Source organism: Rhea americana, unplaced genomic scaffold, assembly GCF_003343005.1.
Source record: "Rhea americana isolate MKP2758 unplaced genomic scaffold, rheAme1 scaffold_51, whole genome shotgun sequence".
Taxonomy (NCBI): domain Eukaryota; kingdom Metazoa; phylum Chordata; class Aves; order Rheiformes; family Rheidae; genus Rhea; species Rhea americana.
Genome location: NW_028186657.1, coordinates 3,508,684 through 3,532,471, shown reverse-complemented (window position 1 = coordinate 3,532,471; position 23,788 = coordinate 3,508,684). Strand labels below are relative to the sequence as shown.

The 23,788-nt window shown below is 43.4% G+C and overlaps 2 protein-coding genes across 11 annotated transcripts in view; one reads left to right on the top strand and one right to left on the bottom strand.

The window, feature by feature from the left end:
* Positions 1 to 15,012, top strand: FAXDC2 (fatty acid hydroxylase domain containing 2). 7 transcript variants are annotated; one of them, XM_085317936.1, is made up of 13 exons: positions 1,373 to 3,032; positions 3,148 to 3,276; positions 3,471 to 3,515; positions 5,848 to 5,918; positions 6,119 to 6,183; positions 6,751 to 6,798; positions 9,589 to 9,680; positions 9,787 to 9,890; positions 10,597 to 10,718; positions 11,047 to 11,252; positions 12,187 to 12,292; positions 13,320 to 13,486; positions 14,721 to 15,012. In XM_085317936.1, exons 4-13 carry the CDS (start codon positions 5,876 to 5,878, stop codon positions 14,875 to 14,877), a joined length of 1,110 nt encoding a protein of 369 aa, XP_085174062.1. In that variant the 5' UTR covers positions 1,373 to 3,032; positions 3,148 to 3,276; positions 3,471 to 3,515; positions 5,848 to 5,875; the 3' UTR covers positions 14,878 to 15,012. The 7 variants fall into 7 exon arrangements, with proteins under 7 accessions (XP_085174060.1, XP_085174062.1, XP_085174059.1 ...); XM_085317934.1 differs by lacking the exons at positions 1,373 to 3,032; positions 3,471 to 3,515 and adding an exon at positions 1 to 18; XM_085317933.1 differs by lacking the exon at positions 3,471 to 3,515.
* A 1,254-nt stretch (positions 15,013 to 16,266) lies between these two features.
* Positions 16,267 to 23,788, bottom strand: part of LARP1 (La ribonucleoprotein 1, translational regulator) — a 106,895-nt gene continuing 99,373 nt past the window's right edge. For all 4 annotated transcript variants that reach the window (XM_085317932.1, XM_085317929.1, XM_085317931.1 and 1 more), the window contains 2 exons: positions 23,383 to 23,510; positions 16,267 to 22,503 (listed from right to left, as the gene is read on the bottom strand). In XM_085317932.1, coding sequence (XP_085174058.1) covers positions 22,282 to 22,503; positions 23,383 to 23,510 — 350 coding nt within the window. In that variant the 3' untranslated portion in view covers positions 16,267 to 22,281. The remainder of the gene's footprint in view (positions 22,504 to 23,382; positions 23,511 to 23,788) is intronic.

The following is a 23,788-nucleotide window of genomic DNA, read 5'->3' as shown; positions in this document are numbered from 1 at the left end:
GGCAGAAGGTTATGTCAGGTAAAGCAGCCTCCTGCAGCGCACCTTGTGCGACGCAGCCGCCAGCCCTGCGGCCTTGCTGGCTGATGGCGCCAGCAGAGAGGCARTTTACCTGGGCGCTGGTCTAGGTGCAGCGGAGCTGGGGTAGTGTCTCATCTCTTCCAGACGTCCAGCCTTCTTGGACGGGTCTGCAGCCTGAAACTCCGCAGCTGTGGTACTGCTTCAGAGCTGTTGCCTGCCCGTCACTGGGGCTCCCCAGTGCCTCTCCTTCCCTGGAACCTCGGCTGCCTGCTCGCTGTTTTGATACAAGTATCTAGAGAAGAAGGGGGGGGGAATCACTATCTTTCATATCAGCTATATTTTGGTGTCCCAGGTTCAACAGTCATACCTCAGCAGAAATGTGAGACTTACGAAAGTTTTATTTGAATACTACTGCTCTCTATCAAGTGACCTTGCTGGTGTCAGCATCTACTGACATCAAGCAGTATTTACTGAACTTCATTTTAATTCAAAGTCTATCTTTTAAGGTGATAGTTACTGTTTTGTCTTCTCACCTTAGACCTCCAGTCTTTAGGTCATGTAATTTATGTATTATACAACATGTTAGACTGGCAGAAAGCAATCACCTTTCTTCCTGTGGTCACCTGAATTTGGGATCTTGGGCAAGGAAACATGTTGTTACAGGTAAATACATCAGGGTAGATTACAGCACTCCATAAACACAGGATTAGTTTCATCCTTATTTCACCAAAAGTGTTCAGAGTAAGATACGTACTTTTCTTGTTCATAAATCCCGCTCTTGAAGATATATTGAATCCAGCCAAAAAGGGAGGAAGAATATTCTCAGGACACAGAAATGTGCACGCTTTGTTACTCTAATTGAGATGTGTTGCAGGAAAAAAATCAGTTGTGATAAATTGTGCCTGTATGTTTAACAGTTTGCATCTAGGTTAGAGGGAAAAAAAAAAAAAAAAAAAAAAAAAAAAAAAAAAAAAAAAAAAAAAAAAAAAAAGCTAGGATGTTTCCAAGTACAGCAGTAGGAGTTGGAAACAGACCTTTTGTTCAAAGAGAAGAGAATTTGTGTTTTTGATTATGGCTAATTTCAGCTACATACAAAGGAAAAATAACTGCAAAAGGAAGACTGCTCTTAGAATAAGTCAATCCCATAGTTCTTGTATTTGGAAGTTACCAAACTTGCTTCCAGATTCAGCACTCCAGAACAGGTTCCTGAAGTGTCCTCCCACCCTCTGTACAGCTCTGCTAAGACCACACTAACAAAACCAGACCATGTGCAGACGTYGTACATCACAAGGAGGATTAAAAAGCTTTAGCTCAACATTTTCATATTAGTCAGCACGAACTGCATATTCTGGATAATGCCCTTTTCACCAGTAGAAATAATAGCTTATTTATGGGACTCCTAAAATCTGCAGATTCAGAGTTAGAAGATGTAACTATTACTGAAACATGTTTTAACTGTAATGGCAAAGCCATCATTTCCATTTTCCTAACACTTCCGTTGTTCCAAAGGTGTTTCAAAAACATACCACTGAAGTATTAGATGGCACAAGTGTACCCTCACAGATGGTTAGAAATATAGCTCAGTATGCAGGGAATCAATGATTAGCTGCGGTGCACTAACTTCAGGATTCATTTTTGTCGTTAGAGGAATTATTAGTATGGTTTTATACTATCCTTTGTGCTAATTCACAGTGTTTCTCCTTCAAATGTTTTTTTACAAACACTGAAACAGACAGTGATCACTACAAAAACTGAAGAGTGAACGAAGATAAGTTATTTTATGGAGTATCTGACCAAAAAATCCTTTCTACTGAGAGAAAATCAGTCTTCTTGCATGTCTCAAAGCTAAGCCTCAGAAAAGGTGGCAGTAACACTGGAGAGTTTTGTGATAATGATACTAGTGCAGGGCACAGGCTAATCAACAAATAGAAGCAGCTTTTAGACCTAGACTAGATCCAGACTTGGGAGGGGATTTCTGAGGATCTTCTCCTTCCAGAAAAAGTTAATTGATAACAGCATAATTACAGTGCTAGGTATAAGAAACCAGGCACAGGCAGCAAGGCACTGTCGTTATTCATGCTTGCAGATCTCTCTGCAGTTCTAACCGCTGCTAGCCGTGACGTTGCTAACAAAATAGAAGTATATATTGCTTCATGTGTGAATGCACCAGACAAGGTTAACTGAGAGGGAGAGGAGATATTCCTTGTTTTTTCTTATGCAGAAAAATAACTCTGAAAAGTAATGGTGAATAACACCCTAACTTCTCAGAGCTTAGTTCACAATAGGGCCCTGTATATTAGGTAGATAACATATTGGGGGCACATCTGCATAATAAAGACAAATGCTATGGCAAATTACATCTTGCTACCTGCAATGCCATAATTACAGACTTTGTGGTCTGTAAACATCATATTTAAGCACAACTAAGCACATTCTAACCTATTTGCATCTCCTTATAGATAGTACCAATACATGTAACTTGTCTGAGACAGTGTAGCAACAGAGTTGGTGCAATCTACAGGGTCAGTGCAACACTTGCAATGAAAACTGGACTGCTGTTTTTTGCCAGATTCCCCAATAACCCTTATAGTTTTTAACGAATATGCCTTTGACTTACTGAATTGCACTGACACTATCTATTTTGTGCTCAAAACACGAGTTAGTGAATTATAAAAAATACTCATTTTCAAGATGTAGCTGGCTTTTTTATTCTCAGATAAAACTATTAACTCTTGATGAAAAACTCTCATCTGCAGAGATATATTCCAAATATTTAAAAATGAGCAACAGCCTGTGCATATACAAAGGGAATACTGCTGGTACTAGCAGTGAAATAGCACTGGCTTTGCATGACTTATCTGGGAGGGGACAGCTGGCTCTTGCTTGAAAACACACCTCTGTCACCTTTGCCTAAGCTCTCATAAAGTTTCTGCAGAGGTAGTGAAAAGTGAGGAGTTAAACTCTGGGCCCTGAACAGACACAAAGGAACTCTCCCGGGCTACAACCAGCAGGAGGTGAGCAAAGAATGGGCAGAGTTCAGAGGCATAGTAGCTTGAAAATATATGATAGAAACTTCAAGGAAATAATTTAAAGACAATGTCATATATCTATTTAAAATATGATTATAAGCTTTTCTAGGACTTCTGGCTGCTTTCAGATTCATGCAGTGCTTGGCACAGAGGAGACCCACCAGACACAAAGTATAATCCCGTGTCTATCCATACAGTGTGGCTAATATGCAGCTTTTGGAGTAACCAGGTAAGTGGGCCTTAAGTTTTCATTTCTGTGAGTTCTATATTTTTGCAAATAGCTGTGACTTTTTTTTTTTTTTTTTTTTTTTTTTTTTTTTTTTTAATTTTTTTTTTCTTTTTTTTTTTTTTTTTTGGTTTTTTTTTTTTTTTTAAATTTTTTTTTTTTTTTTTTTTTTTTTTTTTTTTTTTCCTTCTGGCAAGGTTGTTTTCCACTGCCTGTGCACTGTAAGGGTTGATTCCAGTGAAGTAAGTTCTAAAATAGAAGACTTAAGTAGGAGGGAAAAAGGCATACCAAGCAACTGCTAGGCAGTCAGTCCATCACTACAGACATATCCTGTTGTTCAGCTTCTGCACCTGCCAGCAGCATGACTATTTGGTTGGTGTCAGAACAAAACATATATCCTGTGTTAGTATAAGGAGAAGTGGGCAGCTGTGCAGCCAGAGCTTGGGCCTGTCTTGGCAAGAGGAAATATAGAGGGGCAACAGATGTGGGATAGAAACAATAATACAAATTTAAAAATAAATGTAAAAAATATGGCAGTTCCTTTTAAAAAAAAAAAAAGAAAAAAGCTTTCTAAAAGTTTATTTTTCAGATTATGTCAAGCATTTTAAAACCTGACATAGACAGACTAACTTTTTCTAATAACTGAAATGATAAATTCAGTGAAAACAGATTTCTTACTTAATGATCAGTTGTTGGAGAAGTGAAGTAGTACTTGGGAATAAGAATTATATTTTGTATTACTATTCTTTACTGACTAGTATACGTTTTCCCTTTCACATTGAGAGTGTGATTGGCAAAATAATTATTTTTACTTTATGATTGAGAATTTGGTTCAAATCAAGTTTTATATTAACTAGTTTGAAATAACCTAAAGGGAACTCTTTTAAACAGCGTCAGTTCTATGTAACATTTTGAAATGGCTGCATCCAACCAAGGTCTTCGTTGGTTGATTCTGGGCTGTCTGACATGCTAGCATGAGTTCAGTGCCAAGGAGCTGGATGGATTCTTGGTTTGCCAAAATAGCTATGGTTACATGAATACTTCTGCTAATATATTTGGTACATTCTGAGTCAGAAGAGACAATGTTATCCAACAAAAAGAGTAGGTAATGTGATGATGGGGAAAAACATGATCCAGCAAAATTTATCTAGCTTTAATGCAAGTAATGTAAGATTTTATTTTGTACATATGACTTAATAAATGTAGCATACTGAGATTTTGGGGGGAGAGAGGCAAAGCAGACATGGCAGCACTATTTCAAACTGGAAGAACTTRAAGCAGAGCCACATGCTTCACTGTGCTTTGCTATCTAGCCTTTTGCATGCTTAAGATTTAGCAGAATTTGACTCAGCACTGCTGTATAGAGTCTTTTTGGAGCATCACCTTTCAACAAGCTACAAATAGTAATCAAGTAACCCTTTTATATCTATTTCTCTAAGATCCAGTGCTGTCTGTTACAAGATCATCTGAAGACAGAAGAATCAATCTCTTTACAGAAAACTATAGACAATGCTTTTAAATCTATTGTTGCATTAGACTAATTTCATATTGCTGTCTTCAGCTATATATAGTCGGTGGTTGTAGAAAAGACAGGGAGGTGCAGAGAAAAAGAGCAAAGGGTGCAAGTTATAACAAGGAAAGTTCTGACTAGATACTAGGAAAAAAATGACAGTGAAGGTGGTCAAACACTGGAACAGGTTTCCCAGAGAAGCTGTGCAATCTCCCTCTGTGGAGCTGCTCAAAACTTGGCTGTTCAAAACTCTGAGCAACCTGATCTAACTTTAAACATGGCCCTATCCTGAGGAGGGGGGTGGACTTCTGGAAGGCCCTCCCAGCTGCGGTTATGTTGTGTTTTTGTGTAATGAAGTAGAGCATTTTTCAAAGGATCTGACTTGTACAAGGAAACTTAGAATARAGGCTGGAATGGAGCAAAGCCTAAAAAAGGACAGATTATTTCAACTGTTAGCAGTGATTTCTTAGAGGCAGTAGGCACACCTGCACTGAGAGGACCTGTGTGGCACGTTGTGAATATACTGTATGTTGCACAACGTAAAATACACCATCATGATCAGGTCTTCTGTAAAAGAAGATAATATCAGTTTATCCTATGGCAAGTTATTTACACTGTTCTGTTCAGACTAGCAGGTTATTTCTGTTTGTTACTCATGGGTATTCTTCATCAGATATGTTAGAGTCCAATTATGTTTTTTTCAATMAGGTTATGATTGGCAAATTTGATGTATTAGGAAAAAAAAACATATGGACAATCTTGTAGATTAGCTGTAGTAGCTCATCAAGTCTAATAGCAAGGAGCTCTAGATGTAGGGAAAGAAGTCCTGGAAGACTGTGACTTCCTTAAAGCATCCTACTTTAAGCAATAGCACCTTAGAGCAGTTCTCACACTACTCGTTTTGGCACAAAGTTAACTTGTTTATTTTTTTAAGGCTGCTACAAAAAGCTAGCATTTCCCATAGAAGCATATACAACCCTAGCATCGAAATAGGGATTTGGGAGTTAGGGCTCACGGTTACTAGTGTCAAGTCACTTTCTGCTTAATTCCTTTTTTCTTCCCAGAATCGTTCACTATCAATTTTCCATTGAAATGACTAGTTCAGTGAACTTGCCTCATCCCTTTCATTCTACAAGTAAGCAGAAACTCAAGTAAGAAAGAAGTGCCTGATTTTTTTTGTCATGCGCTTTGACCTGCATACTAACATACTGTAGGAAAATAGAGCTGGAAACACTTGCAAATAAAGGGCACTGCATTTGTAAGAATGTATCCAGAAGGTTATAAGTTCAAAAGTAAGATGTCATCTCCTGTCTAATACAATGACTCTTTTGGTAGTGTATTCCTCCTTTCTGAAATGCTGTAAAAGCAGTATTCCCAAGAGGCTTGCTAGAATCATAAAGGTAATACAACATCATCTTCCTAAAGAGTTTCAGTCATTGCTAACCATAGCTGGATTTGAAACAAAGATAATTATCTCCCTTATCATATTCTCAAGCTCTAACACACAATTCTTTGGCCATGCGAATGAAGGGCGTGTGGTACTCTACTGTGTTAATTCTTCATGGCACAGATTCATGTTGTTACAGTAGGATTTTTTTTTTTCATTAGTGTTAATTTAATAGCATATCTTCATTATGGAATAGTGCATATCCTGTATCATCATTTGCTTGGCACAACACATCAAGGGAGGAAGCTGTGTTACAACACACCAGAGCAACAGTCAGAAACTTTGTTTTTTGCTGTTCTCCCATTCTTTTTGTTACCCTTGCCTCTCTGTTTGCCTTCTGGGACACTACTAACACACTTCAGGAATATGGGAACAAAACAAAGGGAGCAGAACAGGACAGAGAGAGCAAAGATTTTAGAGTTTTGCAACTGAACTGAAGCTGCRAGGATTTGCTGTTGTCAGCAATGTGTTTTTTCATCCTCCAGCCATTCAGTGTTGACTTAGATCACTTTTGTTTCAGATGAAGAGAGTCTCTGGATATTCCTCTGTGGCTGGGCAGCAGAAGCAGGTAAAGACTCAAAGATCAAGTTTTAAWGGAAGTGTTATGCAGATGCTTTGAAGACCAAATGTATTGAATCAGCTTTTAAGAGAAGTGGTAAACATTTCTCTACTCTTAGCACAACTAGCAGCTCACCACTACAGCAACATTTGCCCAGCATTTATTTCCCCTTTTAGTGGATTGCAGCTACAGCATCAAGTTGTGAAGAGCCTGTTATCTTTGCCGGCATAGCAAAAGACCACAGCACTCCAGCGTAGCCAGAAGCTGGGCCGTCTATCTTAGTTTATTGTGGCCCAGTCCTCAAAGTAGTCACACTAAACAACTTGTTTCTTAGCTGGTATGCCCTAGCCTCTTTATTTGCAGGCAGCAATGCTATTCTGTACTTCAGGAGTTTGCCAGCTCATACAGGCTCTCTAAAGATAAGATCTCAGATGATCTGTGGATCAGAATTTGGGAACCACTCTGCTGGAGCTGTTTTAGCATAAAGAGAAACAGGATTTTAGTGGGGAATTGGACTTGATTAACAGGATTTTTTAATGTAAAATCTGCTTCTCATGTAACTATATTGAGTGGAGTTCATTCACATAATCACTTCCTCACATGCACTAAAAACAGAGTCTGAATCAAGACAGTTTCTAGCCAAAGGGCTAGAATTTTTAAATAGCTTAAGCAATAAGCTTTAGCAGCTCTTCCCTATCTCAAAGCAAGACATACATAGTCTCAGATGTGCATTARGAGTTATGAGTTTTTGAAACTCTTTGAGATCATCAGCTGGAAGATGCTAAAGCATCTGAMATATTGCTTGGTTTAGCTAAAAATTCTGACTCTGGAAGACATTAGAGCTTTTCTTTGATATGTTCTTTCTTCATCTCAAGAAAAAGATTTATAGGACACTGTTCTGTTAAAGTGCTCTAAGCCTCGCATACCTTTCGTAACTTTTTTACTAAAGCATACCTAGATAATACAACAGGGTCTAAAGATTAAAGAATTCTTACATTATGTCAGCATGCATGAGCTGTCACATAGATGCAACTGGCAGTATGAAAATGCTAAGAGAGCAAATCTCCAGCCCAAAATCCAGCAGCGCTATCTGAAGCTGGAATAGATAGCTCTCCCACCAGCCTGGCATTTCTAGTTCAGTACGCTCAGTGATAATGGTGACAGCTGATTATATTGCTTTTAACATAAGCCTATAGGGTTCATAAACCTAAGGTTGTAGGGCCAGAGTCCTTTAAATTGCTTCCTCCTCAGTTCCTAATTTGATAAAAACCCAGATGACAGTGAGAAATGTTTGTTTTAATGATGAAAGTTTCTGTGCTTATCAGCAAAGTTTTATGCCAGGACAGATAAATATTGCATAAAGGTTCTGGGCAGTGATGGTAAATATTCTGTAGCTGTTCTACAGAATTTTAAAGAATTCTTAACACTGAAAGCTGTATAGAGAGGGTTTCTCTGTATTGTATTACTATAAACACACCTACATTCAATATTTATTAGTGAGCTGTCTCTCATTTGGCCTCTCTGACAGGAGACAAACAGGACGGCAACTATGAATCATGTTATTTTTACTCTAGTCTGTTTTTGCAGCACAACAACACAGTTAAACAGGAAGGACAGAGTTGCAAACAAAACACTAGCTGCTTATTACACTATATTATTTTAGAATTGCATTGATTTCTTTTTTCATCCTTTACTCTGAGGATAAACATTATGGATATTCACTCAAGAAAACCCAACGTAAGATTTCTGGACTCTGGAACCAATTCCAACTTGAGCTACTTTAAAAGACAGATAGTTAATTGCACATTTGCCATGTCTTTGCTGAATAGCTTATTTTGAGTTTTTGAATACTCAAAATATAATGAATKAAGCTTTTTGAATATTTTTGATTGCTCTGTATAGTTAAAATCCTTACTGTGATAAGAGAGTCATGCAAACATTGCAGATGCCTTTGTGCTGTATACAGGAGTTTTTAGTAGATAACATTTCCACAACTGAATCCAGGAATGCAACGTACTTCTTACTTTTCAAAAGTCAGTATTTTAGCTCCTTGTGAATGTGTAGCTGCTCTGTACAGATGGCACATGATACCTACTAGCCAAGCTGTGCTCTTAATACAAGAATTGTGTTGTACCTGTGATGGGTTAAAAGCACAGCAAAGTAAATTATATAGGGAGATGTAATTTCTCATATTAGACTTTTGTTATTGTTGAGAACAAAAGTCACGCTTCTGGGTACATGAGCCTGTGTTCAGAATCAATCTTCAAAGCTAAGAATGATGTTGAAAGATGCAATTCTGAATTAACTGGAGCTGTTAATCAGCTCATTCAGACAAAAAAAGTTGTTTGTTACTGCAAGGAGAAAGAATATTACACAGTGGGAGGGAAAATATAGTGGCAGAGAGAGAGGTGATAGAGGTATCATTCCTTACTCTCAGATCTTCTATTCCTACTGTTCTGAGTTATCCAGAAGCCCCAGATAGTCCTCTAGATACTGAGAAATATGCCCAATAAAAACAGGGAGGGAAAGAGTCAGTGGTCCTTTCTCTCCCTCTGGTTATCACAAAGAAAATTTCCTGTCAGTAACACTTCAGGTCTGTGTAAGCATGGCAGATGGATGTGGGCATGCATTCTGCTACCAACACGCAATGTCCTGCAACAACTTTGTTGCTGCGTTCTTTAGAGCAGTTTTGAAACAAAGATCATCCTACAATGGTCTGCTTTATCTCCTCTTTTTCAAATAAAAAAGAAAGGTTATGTAAGACAGCAGCACGTGCTTACTGTTGTTGCTTGCTCACAGGAGAGGAAGGTCTGGGATGCGATGAAGATCAGTGCCTTTGTCCTGGTTATGGGCCTGCTCATATTCACTGCCTTAATGAACTCTGTTTCTTGGTAAGATTGTTCAAACAAAAGGCTTTGAGGAGAAACATTTTTTTGGACAGAGATGGGAGAAGTGGTTGATTAAAAGATGGGTGACTAAGAACATTTATTCTCACAGGTATATACAAAAGATCTGGGAGACTTCAGGCAATTTCTGGCAAGCAAAATGGCTAAAGCTCTACTACTTTTTTGAGGGAAGGGAGTGGGCAATCTTCCTCTTTGGTGAGTTCTCAGGTTAACAGCCTTCCACTGTATCCAGCAGTTGCTTCTAGAAGAGGGACACGGATATACCTTCCCATACTCACTAATCCCCCACTGAAAAAGCACGGATAGGTCTCAAAGCTGTTTGGACTAGCTCATCATTAGATACCTTATACAGATTTAAAAAATGATTTTTTGCTGCTGTTGAAAGCACAGAAATGTCTTTTCTGTGAAGGCACATTCTTTGCTGCTGTGAGAACTAAACAACTCAGTAAAACTAATTACTGAAAACTAAAGCCAATCAGTGAATTTTACTCCTGCTGTAGCATCTATTTAACTCTTTTGTCTGTAACAGTTGGTAAACAAACCTGGCAGGGATGTAGCAAGGTGCAAGGATCAACTCAACCATGTCCAACTTGTATTTAAAAAACACCCCTGACAAAGAACCCCACAACCTCCCAGAAGAGCCTTTTCTTACCCTCAATTGTTGCAAGTTTCAGCCTATGGGACACCTGCATACTCTAACTTCCTTACTATCTCCTAGGTCTTACCATGGTGTCAGAACCTACCTGTAATCCATTTTAAAGCACCTCAGGGCAGAGAATGCTTACCTCACACAGCCAGGCCCTTGCCAGGGCCTTCTGGATATTAGTCCACTGTATTTTGTTTCTAAATTACCTATGTCTCTTATTTATTCATATGTCTCTACCTTTTCCTCCTGTTACAGGGGCTGCACTGATTCCCAGCCTTGTTTTCTGGAGCTTCAATGGAATCCTTATAGTGGCTGATGTAACAGGAAAACCAGCTTTCATTACTCGATATCGCATTCAGCTGGGCAAGAATGATCCTGTAAGTTTTTCTCACTGTGCTTCTTCTGCTGGCTAAACCCTTTGGGCAGTCTCAGGCTCGGAGAAGAGAGGAGAACCAGTTAAGCTGTTCTCTTGTAAGGCAATAGGATACAAGAAGAATCAAGTTGAGCCTTGTACATCAGTTGCAGAGAGGAAGGTAGATCTTGTAGTTATGCTACTGACCAGATCTGGATTATCTGACAGCTTATTAAAAAGTTGATGCATGAACTAACACAAAAAAAAACTATACTTCTTAAAGCTCTTTATCCTCCCAATTCAAAGCCATGTTGCATCTGATGCAGGCTGAAGTCCTGAATTCTCTTTTGTAGGTGGATACAAAGAAATTGAAACAAGTGATATACACAGTGCTGTTTAATCAGTTCTTTGTCACCCTCCCAATGCTTTTACCCACGTTCTACATCATGAAATGGAGGGGCAACACCTTCAGCAAGGAACTACCCACCTTCCACTGGTTCTTTGTAGAGTTGAGCATCTTCACCTTAATAGAGGAAATTCTCTTCTATTATTCACACAGGTGAGCTGAACATAGGAACGGGACACTCTGTCCCCATGCCTTTAAGGCTAAGAACTATACCTCTCTTTTATGACAGCAATAGACCTGTCCTCACTCTTCCCTCAATCTTATATTCAGTGGGAAGACAGGTACTGGTAGCCACCTTTACTATATGAGTTTTTGGTGCTGGAATACCACATGTAACTATAACAAGTAGAAGTGTTTTAGGTGCAGGTACAGATATGGAACAGCTTGGAGGCTAAGGAAGAAACAAAACAGCTGGCTTTATAGAAAAGCTGTATCCCGACTCCTTAAATAAGAGAAGAAGACTAACTATTCTGAAAGAAAAAATGCTCAAGAGATTAGTGACTGATCTCCCACTCTTTTGTACAGCACCTACCAAACAGGGCTTAGATGTTGACCCTATAGGCCTTCTGAGCACTAGCACCAATATTAGAGGAAAAACTAAAGCAGGATACTAAAAAACCTTCAAGACTGTGTGGCAGCAAACATAGCATTCCCAGAAATACATAGATTTCCCTTTTGGACAAATGCATGTGGAGCACCTAAAAAGGCCATTTCTTACTAAGGGCTCATGTAACCTAAAATCCTGTCTCTAACAGTTCTCAGTAGGAAAAAATCTAACATGGTGAAAAAGTGAGTCTTCCGAAAGGTACTCCCAGGTTCAAGTAAATCAGTGCTTCAGGGACTTTTAAGTTATGGGATGTRTCTGAACTTCCTGTGCTTAACAGTAGCCAGTAGACCCATCCATTGGGTGAGGGCTCAGTGCCAGAGACAGGAAGGCCAGGAGTCCTACACTCTTATTCCCAGCTGCTCTGAAATCTCTAAATTAAAAAAAAAGGTGTGAGCAAATCCCCAGCAGAAATTCAGTGTTATGTTACTCTGTTCCTTTCTTATGGGGCTCAAAACCAACATTTCTGTTTTCTCTACTTAGGCTTGTTCATCTCCCATTCCTCTACAAGCACATTCACAAGAAGCACCATGAATGGACAGCCCCCATTGGTGTAGTCTCTATGTATGCTCACCTGGTAGAACACATAGTAAGTAGATTCTCCTATGATCGCTCTTGAATTCCTGCATGGAGTGCAATTTCCAGGGGATGAGAAAGAGTGGTAAAAGAAGCAAAGCAAGTGTGCATTCAGAAGCTTGCTTCTTCAGGAGAGAAAGCTAAAGGCTTCTTGGAAATGCAACTTAGAAGTGTTACACTGTTTATAGTGGACTCCACTAGCTTTAGGAGCGCAGATCCAAAGGCCTCCAAATAGGGAAATTGAATAATTGAATGGTGCTTCCTTGAGCACAGCAAGACATGGGAGCACAGATTTTCTTTAGAATGAGATACAGCATTTACACAGTCTGGGTTCCTGCATGGACTCAGCCTTCTGTCATTGGTGGCTTGGATCTGTGTTTGTAAGACTTTGCTATTTCCCACTTCTGCATCAGCCAAAATTTTGTGTGAAAACACATCCTACCGTTAGAAGATTCCACTCTTCCATTTTTAAATACAATCTCCTGTAACAACAGTCCTGGGTTGCAGCACCAGCTCCACAAACCATAGCTACTACAGTCTGCAGAATTGTCAGTCTTTGGGCAGAAAACTTACTTTTTAGATTCAGGAGTGCAGCTGAGCCAAGCCGGTGCAGTAAGCTTGGTCTGGGCGATGGCGGCCATTTGTGCTACTGGTAGTACACAACAAAGTGGTGCAGTTGGAATCATCACTTCAGCATTCTTCTAAAGTGAAGGTGAAATTCAGACCTCTGACTGCAGGAGCAGTTATTAAAACTGTACTGTCCTTACACCTTCTTTGAGATCACAACTAAATTTTACTACAAGCGTAAGGAGGTTGGACTGTTGGTATGTCTTGTAGCAAGTATAATTCAGTTGCCTCAGAGCAAGTTATTTCTTTAATGATATTGGAATTTTAGTATGGCATTTCCAAAGGGATCTTGGCTTTGCATTACTTGCACAGAACTAATGCAATGTGTCATTCAGGCGAAGCACCTCGGCTCCCAGGACAGGAGTTTGCGTTTTGTGGACCCATTAATGAGGTAGTTTGCTTCTCATTTCTAGTTTTCCAACACGTTACCTGTCATGACTGGGCCGATGATCATGGGGTCTCATATTGCTTCAGTCACACTGTGGTTCTCCTTGGCTCTTTTAACAACAAGCATTTCGCACTGTGGCTACCACCTGCCCCTCCTACCGTCGCCGGAATTCCACGACTTCCACCACCTCAAGTACGTGTGGGCACTGCTCAGTTTCCCCTTCCCCTTCTGCCTGTGCACTCTCACTGCTGACAGGCAAAGCTCCTTTTGAAGGTCAAATATTCTTGTATAACTCATGTGCAAACAGTGAAACACCTCCAGTTCACCTAATATGACAGCTAAAGTCTGGATTTCAGAGGATTCTAATTGATCTCCTGTGCAACTGTCAGCCATCTCCCTGAGATCTACATTTCTCCATTGGCTGACTTGGAAGCTTCAACAAAGCATAAACACAGCAGCTAAGGCTGAGTTTTTTGGGTTTCCTAAGATTACATGAAATGAAAGCACATACCATCTAAAGTAGCAGGTATCACCTGGCCTTCCCCCAGGACAAACTCAGAGTGAAAAATAGTTCTTTGCAAGGTTCCTTCTAGGAGTTTAGAAGATAACTGCACAGGATCTAGAATAAAGAGCATGCAAGAGCAAATTGCATAGCTGATAAAAGTTTGCAGAAAGGGTCTGCCCATCTCTTCCCAAATACTGGGATTAGCAGCATTCTGATCAGGTATCTTGCCCAAGCACTCATAGTCAACGCCTCCTGGCAAAAATTCTCAGCCACCTTTTATACTGGAGAGAGCATAATTTCAGTAGGTTGCTCAGAGATACATACCAAAGCAGTGGAGGAATTGTTCCCAACTTCCAGATGCGCATTAAATTCATACAAATATTCCCTTTAACATGATTTGCCTCTCCTGTAGGAACAGGAAATATGGCAGTTCTGCTGCGGCCTAAGCGCAGGTCAACACCCAAATCATGGAGCCAGCTATTGTCATCAATCATTTCCTCAGAAGCTCAGCTTACATCAGGACATCGATCACTGCAGACCTCAGGCTCTGTGGGCAGAATGGCTGTGCCAGCTGCTCACTTCCACAGTGCTGGAAGTGCAGCAGCTGTCTTTAGGCAGCCTGGCCTCAGAGYACACGGACGTGGGCAATGCAGCCTTCTAGCTTACTGCCCTGCTGCTCCTGCAGCACTGAACAACCCCAGAGACACCTTGTTCAGCAGGAGCATTTCTGGGTAAAGATGAGTGAGCAGGAAAGTTCTAGGAGAAGTTTCACCCAGGCTTCAGCAAGTGTGAAAGATAAGGCTTTGAGGGAGACTGGTACAGTAGGAGAAATGACTCATCCAAGGAGGCTCATCCAAGGAGATAGGAAGGGTGTGGTAAGTTCAGTAACTTCCAGTGATAACTACCCTGTTTTGTTGGCAGGTTCAACCAGTGCTACGGAGTCCTGGGACTGCTGGATTATTTGCATGGAACAGACACCCTGTTTAGACAAACAAAAGCCTTCAAGAGACACAAAGTCCTCCTCAGCCTTACACCGCTCTCAGAAAGCATCCCTGATTCTCCCAAGAAAGCAGAATGAGACCTACCAGCTTGCAGTTCTTGCACAGCCCGGGGACCAGAAGACCAGAGACAATTTATGCCAAATAGTATTTTAATTGGGAAACAGGTTATTGTTCTTAAGTAATAAAACCCAAAGCTGAGTTCAAACATGCTACTTGAAATTCCTGCACTTGCTGACTATGAATTCCCGTCTAGGGCACAAAAATCTTCCCTAGAAAGGTATTTTCAAAACAAGTTTAGCTGCTTGTTTGTTTGTTTTGTAATTACCTTCATTGATCCTTGGTTCTGGCTGCCTGCACCCAAGCCAGATGTGTTCTACGCCACATGGTTGTTTTGGGGGTTCCTGTACTCTGATGGTCATAACACTTTTTCCACAGGCCATACTTTCGGCCATAGTACTAGTCTTTCAGCTGCTTGCTACAGAAATACCAGTAAAATTACTGAAACTACACACTGTAGGGACTCAAAAGTACTATTTCTCTGAGACTCAGCTTTACCCTATCTCAGAATGCCTTGGATGTGGGATGATTTGGCCTGGAACCCCATGGAAAGGCAATGGAGCCACAGCTTTAGAAACTCTCCTCTATACACACCTCAGAGGCTCCAGCTTCCCATGAACAGAGCCTCAGCATGCAAGACATTAGTACAGAACTGAATTAAGGGTCATCACATCCTCAACTCTACAAACTAATTTCTGCAAATGTAAAGCAAGTTTCTCTCGCATGGGATATGGCAAAGTGCAAGTGGAAGCACTTGTGCTTTTTCTGTTAAAACAATTAATACAGAAGAATGAAGGGTTTAAGAAGCCTCCAAGTCACTTGGTCCCACAGAAAGGTCCCTTCAGCCTACGTGACCCAAGCCCTGGTAAATTACCTCCTACTGCTGAGCCTCATCTCACTTCCCACACACCAGAAGGGGGCACAAATCAAAGCAACAAAACTATGGAAAGGGACTTCCATAGCAAAAAGAAAAAGTCACTGCTTTCCCGAGCTGTCTACATAGAGAGTGGTGAAACCCTGTAGGGAAGGATCGCACTCTACCACAGAAAACACTCATACTTTTATGCGCATCCACAAGTACCTACGCAACAGATCAAGACATGCTGGGAACTATTTTCCCCAGGATCTTTTTAACATTTGGGGGTCTAACCCCCCCCCCCAAAAAAAAAAAAAAAATCTCATCATTGCTGGTCCACATCCTTCTTAAGGAAGTTCTTTTGAGAACACGCACAGAGCTGACCCACGCTGCACTTACCTGATGTCAGCCTAACTCTGCCCACGGAAGCCAGCTCCTTCCCCACCTTCCCCCAATTCCTGCAGCCATACACACAGGAACTCAACCCGTTCATACAACCTACAGCGCTCTAAAATGGGCAAGCAGATTACTGGAACAGAAAACCCAAACTGCATTGTCTTTTGAAGTTTTTATTTTTATACATTTTTTTTGTATTAAAAAGGAAAAAGCATAATTACCACAAATTACAAAGGACTAAAGCATTACTAGAATAATGAATCACATCAGCCTAGAAAGCAGATACTCTGAATAATATTAATGTTATAATACAAGCTCTCATTCAAGTATTTTACATTTTTCTCTTTTCCTTTTATATGTGATGATGATCCTAGCACATGGGTCAAAGATTATGTACTATCGACAGAAGATGGATCAGGTACAGCGGGCCGTATCAACAAGATTTTCCTCCCAAGTGATAAATGGTCTGTGATGAGTCATTTTAAGTTTGTCTCTACAATAAATGCAGCTGAAGAAGGTTGCACACACTTTCTAGTTCTGGGAAACAGAAGGCTGAGGTTGGGGGACACACACAGTTTGAGAAGGGTCAGCACATCAAACCATCACCCCTTTWGTTCCAGGTGAGCTACTGAAAGGCCAAGGTCTAATCCACCCAATCTGAGCAGGTTAGGGCAAACCCTTGGGGCCAGGGGCTTCCCACTTCAGCCTCAACTAGGTAAGGCTCCGTGCCCGTTTCTGAGTAACGGCTCCAAGATTCCCAACCCCGAGGGGACCAGGGAAGGCTGGGGGCAGCAGAGGGGGTGCGGGCTGGCTGCCGTGCCCTGCCAGCACACCATCAGGCAGGCTCGAGGGACAGAGCGCTGCCGAGCGCCCCTTCCCACCGAGTACGCTGCTGGCACGGGCCAACCTACGGGCGAGACTTGCACTGTGGACATAGCGAAGCAGGAACGAGCCACAGAGGGGACAGAGAGGGGAATCTCGAGTTAACCCAAAGCACGCTTCGACACACTGACGTTACACAAACTGAAAACAGGTCAGTTGACGCCCAGGCCGTTTCATACTTTTCTGGAGCTTCCTACYAACGCGATGTGCTTGTCACAGATATACGGTCCTATGTTCAAGTGTCTGCAGAAAGTGAAACTGTAAACTACTTGTTGAAACACTGCCCTCCATCCACCTATTTCACGCCACTGAGATGAGTATTTTCTTTTTAAACAGCCATTCATCTTTTACATGTATTGGAAACTTCAAAAAGTCAGTGAGGCATTTAACATCAAGCGTAGCCACCCTCTCAAGAGCCTCGCATCCACTTCAAAACAGTGACGAAGTGACATAACCAGTCTCAGAGAAGAGACACAGGAGAAAACAAACATTCCAAACAGCTTGCTACATTTACAGGGTGTTTTGTTTTGTTTTGTTTTGTTTTTGATAAAATAACTGGAAAGGCATTAACAGCTAAAAGGCCCCCTCCTCTGCACTGCCATGCTCAATGTGTAAGGAAACGTGGCAGGATACCGAGGTTAACGCATCATTTTGTTACAGTACAGTTGACCAGTCAGAATCAAAACCAGCAGTTGCAGAACCTCAAGGGAACCCAAGGGTTACGGTGAAAGGTCACTAACGGGGAGCGTGAAGGGAAGCAGCAGGAAGAGGAACAGATGGGCAGATGGAGCAGCAGGGKTTTTTTTTGTTTGTTTGTTTTGTTTTAAGGTTTTATTGTTTCTTTTCAATGAACATGGCAAAGCAATACTGCCTCCTCCGAAATGTGTGCACACACACCTTCCACCTCCGCTACTGAGCCCACACCACAGAGCGCTGCACTTGTCACAGCTACCCGCACCTTCAAGGGACCCCAGAAAGGGGAGGCTGCCTGTGGCAGGCCCTCCCAGGGCAGGGGGATGAGATGGGAGAACCCCCCCCAGCTCTGCCCAGAGGCTGTGCGTTACCAGCTGCCCAAGAGCCTCAGCATCCCTCTGAAAGCAGCTGCTGGCCAACGGCCTGATGCCAACCAGGCGCAGTGACCGTGAGCTGCAGAACACATCAGTGAGTGGCACTGCAGCAACAGAAATGCATGTGCCAGACCACTCAGACCAAAAAGCACGAAATACGACCACAACGAAGCATCCAAGCTGAAAGCCAGGCCAAACTCCTTCCTCAGCAGGAGGGCAAGAGGGATCCAAGCTTCCTCAGAAGCAAAACCCCTCTCTGGACAGCTGTCTTCTTCCCTCAGAGGTGGAGTAAACTGTGTGTGATGCCTTCTGTACAAAGTCTACACAGCAGTAGCAGGCTTCTTGCAGCCAAAAGGAAAGCGCACTTAAAGATCTGTCCCCTGTGCACACCGTAAGACACAGGAAAACCTTGTTTAGGKTCAACCTCAGAGCAGCTGGCCCCTCCTCAGCTTGGCACAGCAAGCACTCTGCATCCCCAGCCTTGCAAAATGCTGCCACACAACACAGGGGTGCAGGAGACTTGCTTCTAACCAGAAGTCTACAGAGTGCTCTCCCCCCGAACAGCCTCTACACTTGGGGCTGCGAACAGCAAGCTTTTGATTCCCCSGCTCTAGTGACAGCAAACAGAAACGTATTCCCCTGTGTTGTTTCAGTCTACAGGAAGACACACAGGAGCAAGTAACAGCTGCTTATTTCCATTTTTCCTGCATTCCCTGGACACACTGCTGTCTAACACAGAAATTAAAGCACGGAACACAGTTAACACAATATACTGTCATCTCTAACAAAGACCAGCAGCATGCAAACCCAGACTGCAGTATGACAGCCAGGACTGCCCTTCTGACCAAACCTCTCTTGTAAAACTGACGTTGTTTCAAACGGGGCCTCAGCCACACCGATGCGACAAACCACTGACTCAGCAGAGGGGGAAAACTGTTCTGGGCCAAGACTAGGATCTCAGTCTGGGAAATTAAAATAATTTAAGATCAATTCAGATTTTGAAGAATTCTGTGGGATGTTTCTTAACCTTTTCCACTACCAGAGCAATTCTGTAGTCTGCTCCACGAGCAACAACACCACAGAAGCTTATTTTTCCTAATTTCCTATTTTGTTGTGAAAATAAAATGCAGACAACTGCCTTCAAAAGAGAACATGCACCAATGAGAAGAATACAGAGAACACAGCAGCAAGGACCACCTGGGGCACCAAGTAAAACCCACCTGCACTTGACAACAGTAAGTTGCTAGTATCCTTGCTCAATCCTCAGTCTATAGCCTCAGGACTCCCTCCCTCCCTCCCAAATTAGGGTCAAACCCTGCCACATTCATAACATTAGATGTCTGACTCCAGCCCACAAGAGAAGGGAAATTCAGAGGTAATGAACAGTCAAGGCCACACCGCTGTACAAACTTTGCCTGACAATCTAGCCTGGGTACCACTTCGGGATCCCAGACCACTGCTGCTGTATCAGAGTAAGCCACGGATTTAGACACGTTTGTGCGCTGAAATCGTGCCTCCAAGCGGTACCAAGCTGCAGGATTGACGTGGTAATCGTAGACAGACCAGACCAGGATCACAATATGAGGAAATGGTAAAGTAGCGACCCAGCCTCACTCAAACCCTAGCTGTGCTTTCAATTACTAGCAGCAGTTCACGAAGCTGCTCCACACGGACCAGCCCACCTTCTTTCCCTCCCTCTACCCACCTATCGAAGCAGCATGTTCGATGCAGCATCAATTAGGGAAGATGGTAACTTTAGCCAGGCAGGGTCCAGTAGCATCCATAGCCACTTCTAATCTCCAATTCCCTGCTGGCCACTCTGGCTAACTTGCCCAAGCTCACTGTCCTTTTTTCTGCTCTCAACTCCTAGTTGCTCTTGCCAACAAGTCTCACAGCTGTTTGGAGACAGGCCCAGAGAGATGACTCCTTTTTCCAGCTACAAGATACAGCTCTGTATCAGTCGGGTATTTTGGAAAAATGCAGCTCATTACCAACTTTTGATCTTGCCACAAGGGTAATAGTTACCTGCATCTTTGAGTAGCCCATCATAGTGCCCCCCACTCAACACACTGCAGCTCATAAGCATAAGGTACCAAGAGCCACAATCAAGCCAGCTACAAAGCACATATCCTGACCCAGGAGACAGAGCATAGCAGCAGCAAGGCAGGCAGCTCTCGCTGAAAAAAGCTTCTACCTTTAAAGCAGGAGCACAATATTCCAGTGCTACATCTGGGCTCCAGGAGCAGATTTCAGCCCCTCTGACACATCCCCACCTGCTTCAAGGCAACGTAGCTCACAAACTTGGGGAGGATTTGCCTGCCAAAGCTCACCTGCTGCTGCTCAGAAGAGCCGAGTAAATGCCACAGCAGCTTTGCAATCATTCCCCTTCCCTCAGCCAAGCAAGGGGCAGCAGAGCACAGTCTCAGCCCTTGGAGAAGCACAGGGCTGCTGCCCAAAGCAGGAGACTCCATGCAGTCACCTGCTGAGACATGTAGAAGGAAACCCACACAAAAGCCCCCCTTTGACAGACAGGTCTCCCACTCGTACCCCTAGTAAGTCCCACTAACAGACCTGCACCTGCAGTGGAGGGGGGTTCCTCAGCACTGCATCACTCACAGGTCAGGCTACAGCATTAAGTTATGTAAAGGACACGCTTGCCCTCTCCCTTGCTCACAGCAAGAAATAGTTCCTCCAGCTGCTGTGATGGATCTCCCTGCTCACCTCCTGATGACACTGGAGGTGCAGACTGAGCTCCTGCCCTGGCCCTGGGCTGCTCTAGGACTGGCAGGAGACGGCAGAATGTGCAGCGTGTGGGGAAGTCCAAGTGAGGCCACAAGCACATACAGTTGCTATCGTGGGGAGGATGCTACAACAGCATATACACAAAGCAGCAGCTTCAACTACTTCATGAGCCTTGGGTTTGACTGTTCTCAGCACCTTCCCCTGCTGCAGTTGGGGCTGGCAGGGAGTCCACATGGCAGGGGGAAGTGTCTGAGTGAGCTCCAGGGTCTGAGGAAAGGCCGTGGGGAAGATAGCTCGGCAGCAGTGCCGTGAGGAGTCTCTGGGCAGGTGAGCTAAGAGCCCAGCATGCTCCAAGGTCCAGGAAGCCGAGTAAGCCTCCCAGTTTCAGCTCCACCATAAGGCAACTTTTTTTTTTCTTTTTTTTTTCTTCAATTAATATTTCCAAGGAAGAAAGCAAAGGGAGATGTGTCTTTTTAAAGGTTTTTTTTGTTGTTGTTGTTTTTAGGAGTTTTGTGTGTTTTTTTTTGTTGTTTCATTTTTCCAAGGGAAGAGAAAATCTCCTTCGACAAAGTCCTGTCTTTGTATGCAACGGGTGTTCCTGGGGAGGCAGGCACACTGTCCGCACAGGCTCAATTCCAGGCGCCTGCCTGCCTCTCACCAGCCCCATGCGCAGGAAGGAGTCAGAACAAGCCTATCCTCGGCAGAGGTCCTTTGGTTGACTTCCAAATTGTCCGTGATGAAAGGGAGAGGTGGGCAGAAGGAGAACCAGACCCAAGGGAAGGCTGGAGGTGAAGACGCTGGGGAGGAGGGACAGGGAAGACGAACAGGGTGATGTTCCTTTTGCAGCAGTCAGTGACAAAGACGCACTGTCGTAARTGGAATGGGAGAAACCAGCCAGGTCATGGAGATCAGAGGCTCCACAGGGTCACGAGACGCTGCGGCTTCGATCCCCCATCGGGGAACCTCACTCCTCCGAGCTTCCTGATCAGGCTGCCCAGCGATGCAAAGGGTGAACACAGAGGGGAGCTTTTGGGGCCACGCAGAGCAGACTTGTTTTGGTAAATCCAGACAAACTTCTAGCAATAATTTAAAACTTGATATATATATAATAATAATAAAAAAATCTCCCCTTTCCAACCCAGCCAGAACATTTTTTAAAGAGACACTAAGACATGAATGTGTGCACATAAGGGGAACAGTGGGAAGGAAAAGCAAAGGATGGGTCCAGTGATGGTGGGTCTGGCTCTGGTCAGGGTTGTAATAGCAAAATGGTGTTTTAGATGCAGATCATCTTTGCTTTCCAGCCACAAGAGAAAAAAATAATAATAATAATCATGTGCGTTGAAGTTTCTCCCTAGCAGCCTGTTCATAGGCACCCATATTCCAATTCCTTTCCTGTCCCTCCTCCTCACGTCTCCCCTCCTCTGAGCCAGTCCCCCACCAACCCACTCTCTCAGCAGGAAGCAGAAGCTGCAGCCCCTCTACTTCCCCGCTGTCTGTGATTCTGCGGCTGCCGGGGTAGGGACTAGCTGGCTCAGGTTTTTGGCATCCTCATGCGCAGGCTGGCTGGGCGAGCTGTGAGCTTGGCTGGATGGGCACTGGCTGAYCGTTTTGCTGGAAGACTGGGATGGATAGCGCTTCCTGCCATCTCCCCCTGATGTCGCTGGGTATCTCTTGTGTCCACCTTCCTCTCCCATGGGTGGCTGCAATAGGAACACCCCAGTATCAGCACAGACTTCTCAAAAAGCATATCCTTTCTCCCTGGATCAGGAAACAGCCTTGCCTCCAAGCCTGCTTCTCTGAGCTACAGGGAACACTACAACCTTCTCACACACAAGGGCAGCTGCTCTCCTCTCCAAATCTACCATCACCGATTTGTTTACAGGAAGACAGACATACTTCCAGTAAGAGCAAGTTGTCACCCTTGCGCTTTAGGTACCACCTTTCTCCACATGTGGCCATAGTCCAGAAGTCTGGGAGCCAGAGCTCTGCACAATACTGGCTCCACTCAAGCCTTTAAAGCTCTTTTCTTCTGCCTCATTAGCTGACTAGGGGATGATGCACACAAGCATTGCCCCAGAGAGCTGTTCTGAAGCAGATTTGCAATATGCAAACCCTTGCAGCAACTACTCTGGCTTTAGACACCAAACTCATTTCTGCTCATGCCCATGTTGTAAGGATGTTGCATGAGCTTTGTCTGGTGCTAGCTCCTCTGCTCCTGAGCAGCACCTAACCTGCTGGCAGTGATGTCAGTACGATCCTGCCGTATTTCACCTCACTCATAGCCTAGCCACAGCAGAAAGGCCTGAGCTCCCTGGGGATGGAACAGCACAGCACTGCTTAAATAAATAAATAAAATAGACAGTAAACATCGTGCTCTCAACGATGCAGCTGCTGAASGACAGACTTGGAGGTGCTCAAGTTGCTCATCCCTAGCCCAGTTGCACTGACAAGGTACAACACTAGGTGTCACTGATTTCCCCTTCCTGGCACCACGCAGGGACTAGGGCCCCCAAACCCTCAGAGGGCAGAGGAGTGTCTGAGGGGGTGATTAGCATAGTGCAGGCACTGCTCCTACTCACGTCCACTCGGAAGTCCTCGAGGCGCTTGAACTTGCTGAGGTATTCTTGCAATTTGCTGTTGATGTCCAGGTTTTTGGCTTTGGAATATTTTAAGAAGGCCCAGAACTTTTCTAGCCCATAAAGCTGTCCTGAAATAGGGGGAAGAAAATTGAACCAAAAGTCAGAACTCTTTCCCCAAGGCTTCCCTCACTGCTAGTCCCACAGACTGGCAACCCCAGGGAACCTTCTGGCCCACCGGCAAGCAAAACGGAGGCAATACGGAGGACCCAGAAGACAGTAACCTACATCAGATCAGTACTGGGCAGCCTTCTTGACAGGGGATGCCCCTAGGCTCTGTGCCTAGCCTGACAGTGACAAATAGGTGACAGATTGCAGCACTGCAGGGCCTTGAGAAAACCCAGAATAA